The 12,672-nt window shown below is 49.6% G+C and overlaps 1 protein-coding gene across 2 annotated transcripts in view; it reads right to left on the minus strand.

Annotated features, from left to right (window-relative positions):
* The window catches only part of IGSF3 (immunoglobulin superfamily member 3), a 101,915-nt gene that overhangs the window by 8,712 nt on the left and 80,531 nt on the right, over nt 1-12,672 (minus strand). For both annotated transcript variants that reach the window (XM_054067962.1, XM_054067958.1), the window contains 2 exons: nt 2,406-2,816; nt 242-649 (listed from right to left, as the gene is read on the minus strand). In XM_054067962.1, the coding sequence (XP_053923937.1) occupies nt 242-649; nt 2,406-2,816 (819 nt within the window). The remainder of the gene's footprint in view (nt 1-241; nt 650-2,405; nt 2,817-12,672) is intronic.

Below are 12,672 nucleotides of genomic sequence, written 5' to 3' on the forward strand. Positions count from 1 at the left end.
ATATGCAGTGGTGACAAAATGCCAAGCCCATCTAGCTGTGTTTGCAGGGCTTGCTCCACACTCCTTCCAGAAAAGCAAGAGTGTACCCAAGAAGACATGCAAGAAGGCATTAGTATGGTCCGTAGGGCAATGGTTCTGCCCTCTGTCCAGACTTGCTGTTGAGGACAGAGAGACGGTGACTTGTGTTTGGTCCAAGAGGGCAGACTGCTGTTCAAAGCTGTTGGCATGAGATCTTCCTCACCTGGCTGCTTGACAGCGAGGGTGATGAGTCCAGAGAGGTCCTCTGCTCGCTTGTACCACCGGTCACTGGGGTCGAGGAGCCACTCCTCCACACGGCAGTCATAGACACCACTGTCCCGCACAGTAGCGTTTTGGATGGAGAGGAGGTAGAGACCTGGGGATGGGCTCTCCATGTGTAGCCGGCTCCGCAGGTCACCCTGCACCACCAGGTCCCCATAGCGCAGCGTACTCTGACGGCTCAGCCGGGCCACTGCCTCCTTCTCTGGGTGGCCTGGCCGCCAGACATACCACTCCACTGAGAGCTGGGATGAGGGACTGGTCCGGCTGCTGACCAGGCACTCCAGTGTCACCCACTGGTTCTCCAGCACCGTGATGTTCTTGTGGGTCTGGTTCACCTGCAGACGGTTATCTAGAGGAAAAGGCCATTAGAAACACAAGGTGATTGAGGGCTGCAAGCATCCTTTGTGCACCCACAAGCCCTTCTTGAATGGTCACAGCCCTGGGGTGCAATGAAAGAAACGAGGAAAGGGAGATAAAAAAGGATGGGAGAAAAAAAAAAAGAGGAGGAAAAGAAAATAGGACTTGTGCTTTTTAGGGTCTTCTGAAAATCTCAGGCTAGCTACCAACAATGCCCCATTCAGCACAGGGAACTGGAAACCCACTATCTTCCAGTAGAATCTGAGGGGTCCTAAGTGCATAGACACCTTATGAAGGGAGGTCACACCTCAATCTTTTCTTATCCTCATCCTGCGACAGGGCATTAGCCCAGTCACACCCCAACTAGCAAGTCATCGTGCAATGGGAAAAGGGAAAAAAACAAGGTTGAGAACGGCCAGCCAATGATAGAGAACCACCACTGCGAAACGAGAAGTGGCATGAGGGCAAAGTCACACATGGTGTTTTGCTGCCTTGGGAATGTCCCTGGTTTTTGCTCCACAATTTCATTGATACACAGGGGGGTGACTGTAATCAGCTCTTTTATGTGAAATGACGTGTTTGCACTCCTGACTCCTTCACAGTTTCTTTCCAGGGGCACAGTCTGGACTTCCCTGCTATGGCTGCTGCAGCAAGCAATGGGCGCCATACTTCCCAGAGAGTGGCAGGCAATGCAAAGGAGGGGGCAGATCACAGCTTCCCCATCCTTGACCATCCTACAGCCATCTCGGGACTCTGCAGAAAGAAACCAGGAGCTGGGACTGGCAGTGAGTAGCACGCTCCGGCCTGCCATGCTCCCCGTGCAACTGCAACCAGGCAAAGCTGCGTCAGGCATCATACTCAATATCCCTCTCACACCCCCATCCACAGGATCTGTGTTTAGCCAGACACACCCAGACAAAGAAAATGCATTAAGCATCCTAGTCCAGCCCTGCTATCCAGGTACATCCCTCCTGCTTGAGGAATTTTGTCCTCCAGAAACAGGCACCTGGAGCAAGCGGGGAAAAGGCAGGTTTCCTCGTGAAGTACTGATGCTCTGCGTTAGCAGCACACATGTGGTCTGGGTGGCTATCAGAGATGGTGTTTGTCTCCCTGCCTCCCTACTCTGCACAAAATGAGGGCTCTGTCCCCAGCTTGTGGGGGCTATCTTTAGCTCCTCCACCAGCCCACCTTCACTACTGATATTCTCTGCCACAGAAACCACCAGCAGAGAGTATTTCTCCCTTCCTGGGAGGCAGCTCCTCACCTCATTAAACTTGTTACTTGCATCTCATGTGTATAACACAGAGGGAAAAGAGACAGGGCTCCCCGCGCCTGCCAGAATACAGGCACAGAGTAAAATTAAACTGTGTGCAAAACATAAAAATGCTTTCTCAGGCAGGCACACACCAGTTGTCTCTCAGTAGGTCGCTAGTCGACACTCTTGCTACATGATGCTCTTGAGGATAAATAAACCTGGCTGGATACAGTGGCTCTCCAGATCATAGGGGACAGACAGCCTTCATGTGGGGACAGTGAAATGCACACGAACCCAGACTAAATGGAGGAGGGTCACATCAAAGCAGGAAAACGTCCCTCTGTGCAAGGCATGAGGACACAAGGAGGGGGCGACAAGGCTGCAGTGGAAAGAAGAGCAGAGGATCCCAGTTGCCCTAAAAAAGCTTGGTAGGCTCACAAGTTGTGCACAAGAACCAATATCAAGAGGACTCTGCTGGCATGGCATGTGGTACCTGGCTGTTTGACAGTGACCTCCGTCCGCCCTGACACCTCCTCTGCCAGCTTGTACCAGGCGTGATTGGGACTGAGCAGCCACTCCTCTACATGGCAGTAGTAGCTGCCGCTGTCTCGGACCTCCGCTCGCTGCACCGTCAGGCTGAAGAGCCCTCCCGACGCCAAGCGCTCAAATTGCAGCCGGCCCCGCAGCCCTTCCTCCTCTGCGTAGGTACCATACTCGAAGGCTGAGTTGTGGGTGGTCTTCAGGATGAGCTTGCCATCAGCATCGGATGGCTTGTGGACATACCACAGCACAGCAAAGTGCGAGTCAGGGCTGGTCTGGGATTTCACCGAGCAGTTGAGGGGGATGGGCCGGTTCTCCACCAGAGTGATGCTCCGCTTCGACTTGCTGACCTGCAGTTTGGTTACTGTGAGGGAGGAATGGACAAGGATGAGGCAAGTCATTAACATGGAAAAGAAACTCATCTGTTTTGAGAGGGACAAAAGAGTCCTTTCCCAGCTACAGGCATGGATGCTCATGCCTGAATCCCACTTGCACAAGACCCTCAGGATAAAGGCATTTAGATGTTCTCTTATCAAATCTTTTCTCTCCCTGCACATCTTCTCTAATCCCAGATCTTCCCATCGCGTCCCTCAGCAAGAAGCTGCTTTTTCACAGTTTGTCCTTTAAAAGCTTCCCTTTCTTAATTCACTGTGGTCTAAGACACCAAGCTTAGCAAGAGGCTACACCCAAACCCAGTGGTTTTTTTCACAGTGAAATTATACTACTTGCATCTTACGGCAATGAGCTGTTGACCAGTTCCAGAGAAAATCATTTCCAGGAAGAGCAAAGTAAATGAGACTCTCCCACTGTCACATGCCAGCCATCTCAGTGACATGTAACCCACAGACACACAATAGCTAAGGGAGCAAATATGGGTGCAACTGGAAAAGAAGAAAAGAGTGCCAGACTAGAAAGGATCAGCAGGGATCAAGCTCTGCTTCAGCAGTCAGGGGATCTAGCTCCAAGTCCACCACAGACAAACAGAGGCATATCACCTTCCTCGGCTTCCCAAGAATGACTGCAGCTTCCACACAGGTAGCTAAGTGGTCACACAGCCTCAAAGATGATACGGCGGCGTCTTTAGCTCTTGTCCCCGCATGCAGAGAGACGCAACAGTTTCCAAATCCTCTCTCTCTGCAGGAGCTGGAGACAAAACCTCGCTCAGTGTGTGTGCTCAGGCTGTGCCTGTTGACCCAGGGCATACCCATCTGCAGGGGAGGACATGAAGCGCCCTCCTGTGACACCTGTGCCTGTGTGCCCTCGAGCCCCACCAGCTACAGACCAGAGGAGAGGAGCGTCTCACAGCCAGACTCACCATTCCTTTCAGAAACTCTGCCACCATCTCCCCTCCTTCACCTCTCCTGTCCAATCAACATTTCCTCTCCAACATGAGGATGCAGAGTGCCCAGATCTGGCAGCCCTAAGGCTGAGCATGAAGAACAACATATTACTCAGGACATTGGAGCATAGTCAGAAGAGGTAGTGAGGTTCCAAGGAACAGAGGCAGCATGTGAGGGGGTCTGGCAGGCACCAGTTCTCCCCAGCACCGTTACACAAAGAACCCCTTCCCGGTGCACCCTGCAATGGCATGCACTGCTGCTCAGGCATGGTTTACGAAGGGTTCCCTGACAACTGGTGGATCTTCAACGGCCAAGAGTCGGAACGTTGGGTACCCTAGTCCTGCTCCAGCCCAGCTAATCCCAGCGCCTCCTGCTATCTCATGTGGCAGCTCCCCTCTGAAAGGGGGCACGCTGTCTTGCTGTCGCGTGATGCGATTTTGCTGACAACTGGTAAATCTCTGAATGAAAGATAGCACGAGCCCTGGGCATGAGTAGCATGATTGAAGTGTGGCACCACAGGCATGAACAACTAAAGGCTGCCAGGGGAACTGTGCCCGTCCGCACCCTGGAAACTCATCCCACGCATCCTGTGTTTTTGAGGAAGCAATGTTGTCTCCTTTCTCTCACTGAGGCATGGGCTCCTTACTTTGCATCACACTTTGCATCCAGCTTCCCTTGGGTCCCAGGGTCTCAGATGCCTGTCGGCACAAATGATGAGCGACGGAGCTAAGGGAAACGATGGGCATAGGAAAACAACATCAAATGGGAGGGAGGAACCCCCACCACAGCGACGCTTTCTGCTCTAACACAGCATCTGATAGGCATCCTGGTATCACATTAGACATCCCCCTGGAGCCTGGATTGCCCATGGCTTTAATCAGTATGCTAATAAAGACTCCATGGCTGTGTTATGGGTAGGGCACACAGACAGTGCAGGGAGGAAAGGAGGGAAATAGTCCCTTGATCTTCCTCCCCGGTGACTTCAACCTAATGGAGAGATTTAGCATCACCCTGTTGTATTTCTGCTGCACCCCAGACACAGTCCTCCCCCTTTGTTTCGCTTCAGGACAGCAGCCTGAGCCACCTCACCCACACTCGTCCCACCTTTTTGACTCGCTGTTGCTTAAGAAAGGTTATTTCAAGCATGAATCAATCTTCTGAGTCCCTGGGAGATGAACCAATAAAGGGGAAGGTGATTCTCAGCAGTTTTCTTTCTCCCCCAGCCCCCTTTCCAAACAGTTTATTTTTAATTGGTACTGGATTATTTTCTGCAACCGTTACTAAGGAAACCTCTGTTACTATAGCAACTATGTATGTTAAGTCAGTAGCCCTATATCTATTAAAATGCAGTATATACACATGCTGTGTGTGGCGGGGTTGCTCAATATCAACACACATACACAGAGTGAGTCAGGGTACGCACAGACCAGAGCTGCTGAGATCCAAGTGTCCCTCCCAGTGCTCTTCCCACATCGCCTCCAGGAGATGAAAACGAGGAGGACGGGAATGGAGTATTTTTAAGCCTGGTGTTCAAGGCAAGGGACCCACACCTCGAACATAACAGATCTATTTTACTGAAGCAGTGAGGCCTTGCTCCTGGAGCATAACCATGGCAATTCTCACTGTGTAGAAACAGCATGGACCCCTGAGGTCACCCAAGAGCCCTTGGATGACCTCTGTGTGGCTCTTCCTATTTCCATTTGACACTTGGGAAGAAAACATCTTTTGTAGGCGTGATGGGGAAGAAATGTTATTAACTCTGGAAGAAATGAAATCTTGTTACGAGCATGCACTCCGGTCCTCCAAGCCCTCTCTGGCAGGCACTGCATCCAGCATTCAGGAATGCAGAGAATCCCCCAAATCCTAATGAGATGATTGCTTCTACTGCTGCTACCAGCTGGAGCAGCAGGTCCTGACAGGGAATTACAGGTCTTCTGTTTGCTAGACTGCACACACTTGCACAGGTTCGTAACACTGTGTGTGAAGTTTCATATAGATTAGAGGTATCAATGATATCTAATGACACCCCTGCCAATGCACTTCTCATCTAACATGACTTATTTTCCTAACTGAGGCCCATCACAGAAGATGCAAGGTTTTCTTCCCTCCCACAGAATTATAGAGGATATTTTCAGTCTTTTCCAATCCGTGAATACCAAATGCTTCCCTGTCCAGGCACTGGCTCCTGCACAGTAAATGCACACCCACCTCTCCTTTGTTATCTTTTGCTTATCCTTTAGAAATAATTCATGTTTTTCACAGACCACAGGCTGAAAACTGCTGAGTTGGAAACACTGTGGCACACAGGTTACCTTGGGGCAGCTTCACCTTCAGGTTGCAGGCTGGTTTGCTTGCTCATTTTTGTGAATTTAGAAAAAAATTCTTTACTGAAAGAGTAATGAAGCATTGGGACAAGCTGCCCAGGGAAGCATCCCTAGAGGTGTTAAAAAAATGTGTAGACAGGGCACTTCGGGACATAGTACATTGGTACGGTGGTGTTGGGCTGATGGTTGGATTAAGATGATCTTAGAGGTCTTTTCCAACCTTAGTGATTTTATGATTTTCATGCAGAGCAGAGATCTTCTGTCCGCAGTCTGGTCAAGACACAGGAAGCTTTGTGGGGCTGCTCCTACTTCTGCTCTCCCATTGCAGTGGAGGAAGAGGAACCATCAGCCACCATTCACAAATGTACAAACTATTCCAAAAGGCGCATTTTGCATTTGGGAAAAACAATTTATAAGGAATAAAACCCAACCAAGCAGCAAATCCTGAAGTTAGTGGTCCAGTGTGATGGTACCAGTACAACAAAATGCCAAGGAGTCTATCTCTTTCCATCCTGGTGGTATGTCTACTCCAGCACAATGCTGGTTTCGCTATGCCCTGTGCAGCTTCCCAGGCCACTTTTAACAATGCCTGTACGAGACAGAAATGATTGTAGCTGCTGGTGCATGAGTGAGATTGCAAGAAGACTGACAGCCTAGGCACCGAGCCAGCCAAACCTCACCCTTCTGACATGGGGGAAACTCCCTTTCCTGGCTTGGGGATTCGCCTGGGCAGGGAACCAGAAAAGAGCTCAGCCTTCAAATGCTGAGTTGACCCAATCTGCCCCGGGGGCTGGGTTTTGATGTGCCAGGGCAGGGCTGCTCCAGTGCTCCATGGAGCAGCAGAGGTGGTGGGCACAGCAATCTGAACAGGCAGTTACATGGCATTTTCTCCTGTGTTGTCAAGAGGCTGATGCTCTTTTAACAGCCTCCTGAACATCTGCTTAGTGAGGGAAACAGGTGCATGTGTCTAGGTGAAGTTATCGTGCATATCATCTGCAAACAATAATCCCGTTGCCACAATGTCTCCTGGCTCCCTGGAGGGTGCCAGTAAAAAGAATATCATACCTTGATGCACTGTAATTTGCCCTACATATGCTATTAAGGCTTTCAATTTATACTGGCAGCAATCATGGTTACAGCCTTCATTTTTTTTTTTTTAAGCCAGCCCGGCCTCCCAGCCCCTGTGAAGCCATGCAACCCAAGTGAAGAATATATGCAGGCATCAAACTCTTCAGTGGTGCTCAGGCAGGGGTCCTGCAGGCAGCACCAGGCTAGAAGACAGCTCTTTGATGGAATGGAAACACACTCTCCTGCACCGCTGAGGACATGTGGCCACATCTGCCAGAGGAGTTCTGGGAGGTTAAATGGGTGATGGCTCATGCTGAAGCCCGGACAGGACAATGGGACATTACTAGCCTCTCAGGGTGGAAAGGCTAGCAAAGATGCTATGCATTCACAGCGAGCCCACACACTTACTGGTCACCTCACTTTACAGACTGTCCACCAGGTTGGATGAGGCTTTGAGCAATCTGACCTAGGGGAAGGTATCCCTGTTCATGGCAGGGGAGTTGAAACTAGATGATCTTTAACGTCCTTTCCAACTCGAACCGTTTATGAATTTAAAATAATTCCCAAGCTAAGGAAAACGCCTTCACTCATCTGGGGAGACACACATTGTCTTAGGATACCTGCAGTAGCCTCTAGACCTCAAAGCTTGCACCTCGGGGTTGGGGAGCCAAGTGAGACTCACCTTATAACCACAGCAGGCTACGCCATGGCTAGGTGCTCTGCAAGCTGATATATATAGTTGGGGGTTTCTACACTGCTTTCTGCTATCATCAAGGAGGCAATCACTCTCCTCAATCTGGGCATGTGGTAAGCAGAGTTATACAAATATTTGGGGGAAGTAAAAGCAGTCATCAGAGGAGGAGGACAGAGGCAGCGATGTGATTCACAGCTTTTCTGCTGACTTGCTGACATGGTGAAGCCACTTTGCTCCCTCCCCTCTGTTTCCTAATCACCAAGCAGAGGTTACAACACTTATTTTCACCAAAGCACTTTGCAATCTGCACCTAAATATGCTGTGATAAAAAGATGCTCTCTCTGACTCCTTACATCATTTTCTGTTGTAGACAGCAAGGAAATACAACAGCAGAAGTTCACTTCCTACCTGGGAGCCACTGTTACCAAGTCCCAGGAATATCAATGTTAATTCCAGCTGAAGAAACCCTCCCCCCAAAAAAGCCCCATGCATAACCCCGTCATGCAGTAGAAGAGGGAGTCACTGGCCAGAGAAGGAGCTAGCTTCACACGAGCCAGCAGCCATGGTGCAGGAGCGGGCAGGACAGCCACTTGCAGTCCACAGAGTTCCTGGGGAGCCCTACCAGAAGCAGGGAAGTGGTGTCCCATTTTGGAAGCCGCTGCCTTCTGGAGAGAGCTCTGCCAGAAGATGCTCTTGCCTGGAGAGAACTGATGAAGTGTGGCAAAAAGTTTTCCTGGGAAACGTCCTACTTTTAAAAGCCTCCATTGGGATTTCACTGTGCTGAGAGGTGGTAGGCGGAGGGAAGCAGAAATGAGGCCAACCCAACCTGAACCCAGACATGGTTTAGCACCACACATGGACATCCTCATCTCCAGGAGCATGGCCCTAAGGCCTCCTTCCTGCAAGGAACCCATCTCTCCCCAACACCCTCAGTGTACAACCCTGAAGGGCACTGGCTGGGCTTTTGGGAAAAACACAACTGACCACACAGCCTGCGGTCACAACTCAGAAGTGCCTCATGATTTCCCTCATTAGGGCCCAAAAAGCACTCAGTGCCCAAATTCTTGCTGGGGATGCCAGCCTGGGATTCAAGGGTCATGCAGGTCACTGCCCTGCCACAAGCTTAGACACGCACTAGTCCTCAGCCCTCTGCCAACCTTTCTTCCTTCCACAAAGCAGGGCTGGAAAACCTTCACCACACCACACGTGTTGCAAGGACACCAGCATACATGACCGTGGGGAACTGGGGCATAGGGAGTCATGCAAATACACACCAGCCTTCTGACTCAGCATGGTAAAGGGTGGGTGACTCAGGTTTACAAGGTTAGCTGAAAGCAAACCAATGCTCGAAAGGGATAATGTTGGAGCCCTTTCAGAGAGGAGCAAAGGCATTCACAGAACGGAAAAAGATGAGATGCTCCTAGGAGGACCTTGCTCATTAGTCTTAACTGTGGCATAGAAATCACAGCAAAATAAAGACAAAGACTTTCAGCGCCCGGGCAGCCTCCCCAGAGATGGCAGGAACATGGCAGCACAGCTCCTGACTCCTGTTATTCTCTTTTAACAGAACACAATTCCTCCTGAAACTGGATTAGCAAGGTTGCAAATTGCATTAGCCAACATGGGAGGCTCCTGGTGCAACAGGAGCAAGAGAAAGGGAAATAGTATTAGACTTTGCCTGCCATTATTACTGCCATTATTAACTTGTCACTTTACTGTAGTGTTCCTATAACAATGAATTATTGCCTGCAAACAGGCTGACATGATTGAATTACTGGGAGAGCAGCTCCATGGGAAAGAGAGACAATGTTAACTCTTTCCTGAGGAAGGCTCAGCTGCTGCCCCCTCCCAAGCTGAGGCTTCAACTTTGAACACCAACCTGCCATATTGACCTTCAGCAGAGCTGGTTTCAGAGCAAGGCCAGAAGTTTCTACTGTCCCCAAAACCCTCGGGTGCCGGTTGCAGGTGGGCTGCTCTGGGTCGGACATGCAAACAAAAGCAGAATATATGTCTGTCTGCAGCAGTGATCAAAACCCCATAGCTGGAGCTCTTCTACCTTTGTAGGTCTTCCTACAACTTCTATAGCGTACTAATTTCATAAAGCTAAATCCTCATTTTTCATGCTGCTTCCTTCTCATATAGAGATCAGTCGCTGGACTAGCCACCAAACCGACTAACTCCTAGTCTAGATGGATATACGTCACCTTCCTCCCTTCCCCCCTGCAGGGTCAGTACCGTCTGCTTGCAATCAAGCAAGCTGTTAATGCGAATCCGCTCTCCCCTACCTGACTACCTTGGAGAGACGGCGTGATGGTCCCCCCAGAGAGGTCTACGCCAGGGCAGAGACCCTGCACAGAACGAGAAGGAGCAGGCATGACTTCCCCCACCCAGGCCATGCCCCTTGGCATCACTCCAGCTGCCACCCAAATGCCCCAGGGTTCTAGAGGCTTATTCCTGCCTGCTTTTAGTCTCTTCCTCCCTACACATACTGCTTATGTTTAGCTAAAAATCAACTACATGGTGCTTCCTCCTGAAATTTACAGTTCCTTACACAAATGCCATAAATAATGCCTCCTGTAGTACGGACTGGTGGGTGCTCCCAGCCCTAGTACAAGACTAGGAGCTAGCTGGGACCCGCCTCCTCTTATGGACACAAAAAGACTGGGAATAAACTACCAAGTGATCTGCGTTTCACCATGTTCAGCAAGTTCCTGCAAAGTCCATAGTCCAGCAGGCACAGACGCTCCTTTGCCTCACAGCCCCACGCTGCAGCAAGGTGAGAAGGTATTTAAGTAGCTGTGCACATTCACATGAACAATCCCCCATTTCAAAACCCCCAGCCCCAAACTGAGCCCCAAGCACAGTCGTGTACCCCAAAACATGCTGTACTACTGTAACTCGTGGAATTGCAGCTAGATGCACTCAAAATGCTGCTGGTGCATGCTATAGCAATGCAGAATGGGCACCTCCTCTCGCACCCTGTGTTGGACCTACCTCCATCTGAACCCACACCAGCTTCAACCCTGCAGAAGGTGAGCACTGCACCAGCCAAACCTACTGCCAAGCAGCTCGATGCCTGCCCTCTCCCCAAAGCCAGCACAGTCAGACTGCTGACCTACCAAACACACAGGCTGCAGGTCAAGTCCACCGATGCACACCACGCATTATGGCATCAAGACTGCAGGCAGTGACAAGGACATCTGCTCAGCTAGGGGACAACCTGAGTTTACCAGCCATGTCACACCGTAGCCGACGGAACAGCTAGCAAACTAGTAGGTTACCAAGCTGGGCTTCAAGGAAGGACGCGTATGTGACCCAAAAGATCTCCTTGAAACCCAGAAGCCATACATATGTGAGCATATACAGAGGAGGCTGTATGCATAGCTGCAGGGATGGAGAAATCTGGGAAGCCCACACCACCAGGTCTGGCCATGACTAAACCCAGAGATCACCGGCTGGGACATTCTTCTGCCCTGGGAAAAGCAAGAGCTTCCCTGAGAAGCAGAAAGAAAGTCTCTCTGAAAGACAAAAAGGACTAAAGGTCAAGCTAAGAAATAAACAAATATATCCCAAAGCAAAGTGTAGCACAAACCTAAACCCAGAAACCTTCCTGCCAAACCCTGAAATGAATGTAAAAGTTCTGCAGGAGAGAGAGGAGGGGAGGAATAAAAGATTCCCAGCATGAGTTGTGCCTGCTGTCAGAAAACAATATATGGCTCACTGATCACTTGTAAATTAAAATAAAGAGATAGGATCACTGGAAGACAAATTCAGTACGAAGTTACAGCCACAGAGGATAAAGAAGAAAAAAATAACATATTGAGATACTTAATCAACCCCTAATCAGAAAGAATTCAAACAAAGGAAAGCTCTGAAAATTAGGAAAAACATAATTAAATGTACCTAAAGAGCAAGTTATAACACATACAGCAGCACCACACACAAACTTTAATGCTATTCTGGAGGCTGGCCATTAATAGCCAAATTTCCTAACAGGGTGTCAGAAAAATACTTGAGAAGCTTGTGTAGGTGCAGGCAAAGGGCAAGAGAGAAAGACACAGAGAGAGAGAGAGAGAGAGATATGATATGCTGAAGGTGGTATGAAATGTCATTTTCTTGCCATCCAGAGCACAAGCTCTCCAGACAGACCTCAGGCAGGAGCACGAGACCTTTTAGACATTGTCCACACCAGCCCTGCCAGCCCGAGGTTGTCAGTGCTGCCTTCCGTGCAAAGATAAAGTCCCCTGAGAACTCAATTGAATCCATCCAAGAGCTTGCTCACTCCACTAACTTTTAACTATTCCTTTCCGTCGGGTTAATTTTCTACATGTTTAGTAAACTGAGCTGGCACACAGTGGGATCAATGCTGGCACAAGAAATGAAACAGGACCAGGCAGCTGGCAGCACACGTCCATGATGAGGATCACCTCCTGCTGTGCAACCAAGTGCTAGATCAGCTCCACCTGCACCCTAAACGCTCATGATGCTGCTGCCTCCATAAATTAACTGACAAATCCATTTACTGTGTGGAAGAACAACCAAGCAAAATGAGCCATCTGTCATTTCTCAATAAATTGTCTTCTTGAGTTTCTTACGGGTAGAGGAAGTATTACAGCAGGATGGGCTAACAGTTCCATCATTATCTGGACTCCGTGCTTCTCTGTTACATGAGACAGGGAAAACTGCAGGAATTTTCTTTAACAGCATCCCAAATTCCTAATTAAGGAAGTAAGACAGCCCTGGAAGCCAACTTTTATGCATATATGTTAAGATAAAAGATTCTGAGCCATAGGC

This window comes from Cuculus canorus, chromosome 1, assembly GCF_017976375.1.
Source record: "Cuculus canorus isolate bCucCan1 chromosome 1, bCucCan1.pri, whole genome shotgun sequence".
Taxonomy (NCBI): Eukaryota; Metazoa; Chordata; class Aves; order Cuculiformes; family Cuculidae; genus Cuculus; species Cuculus canorus.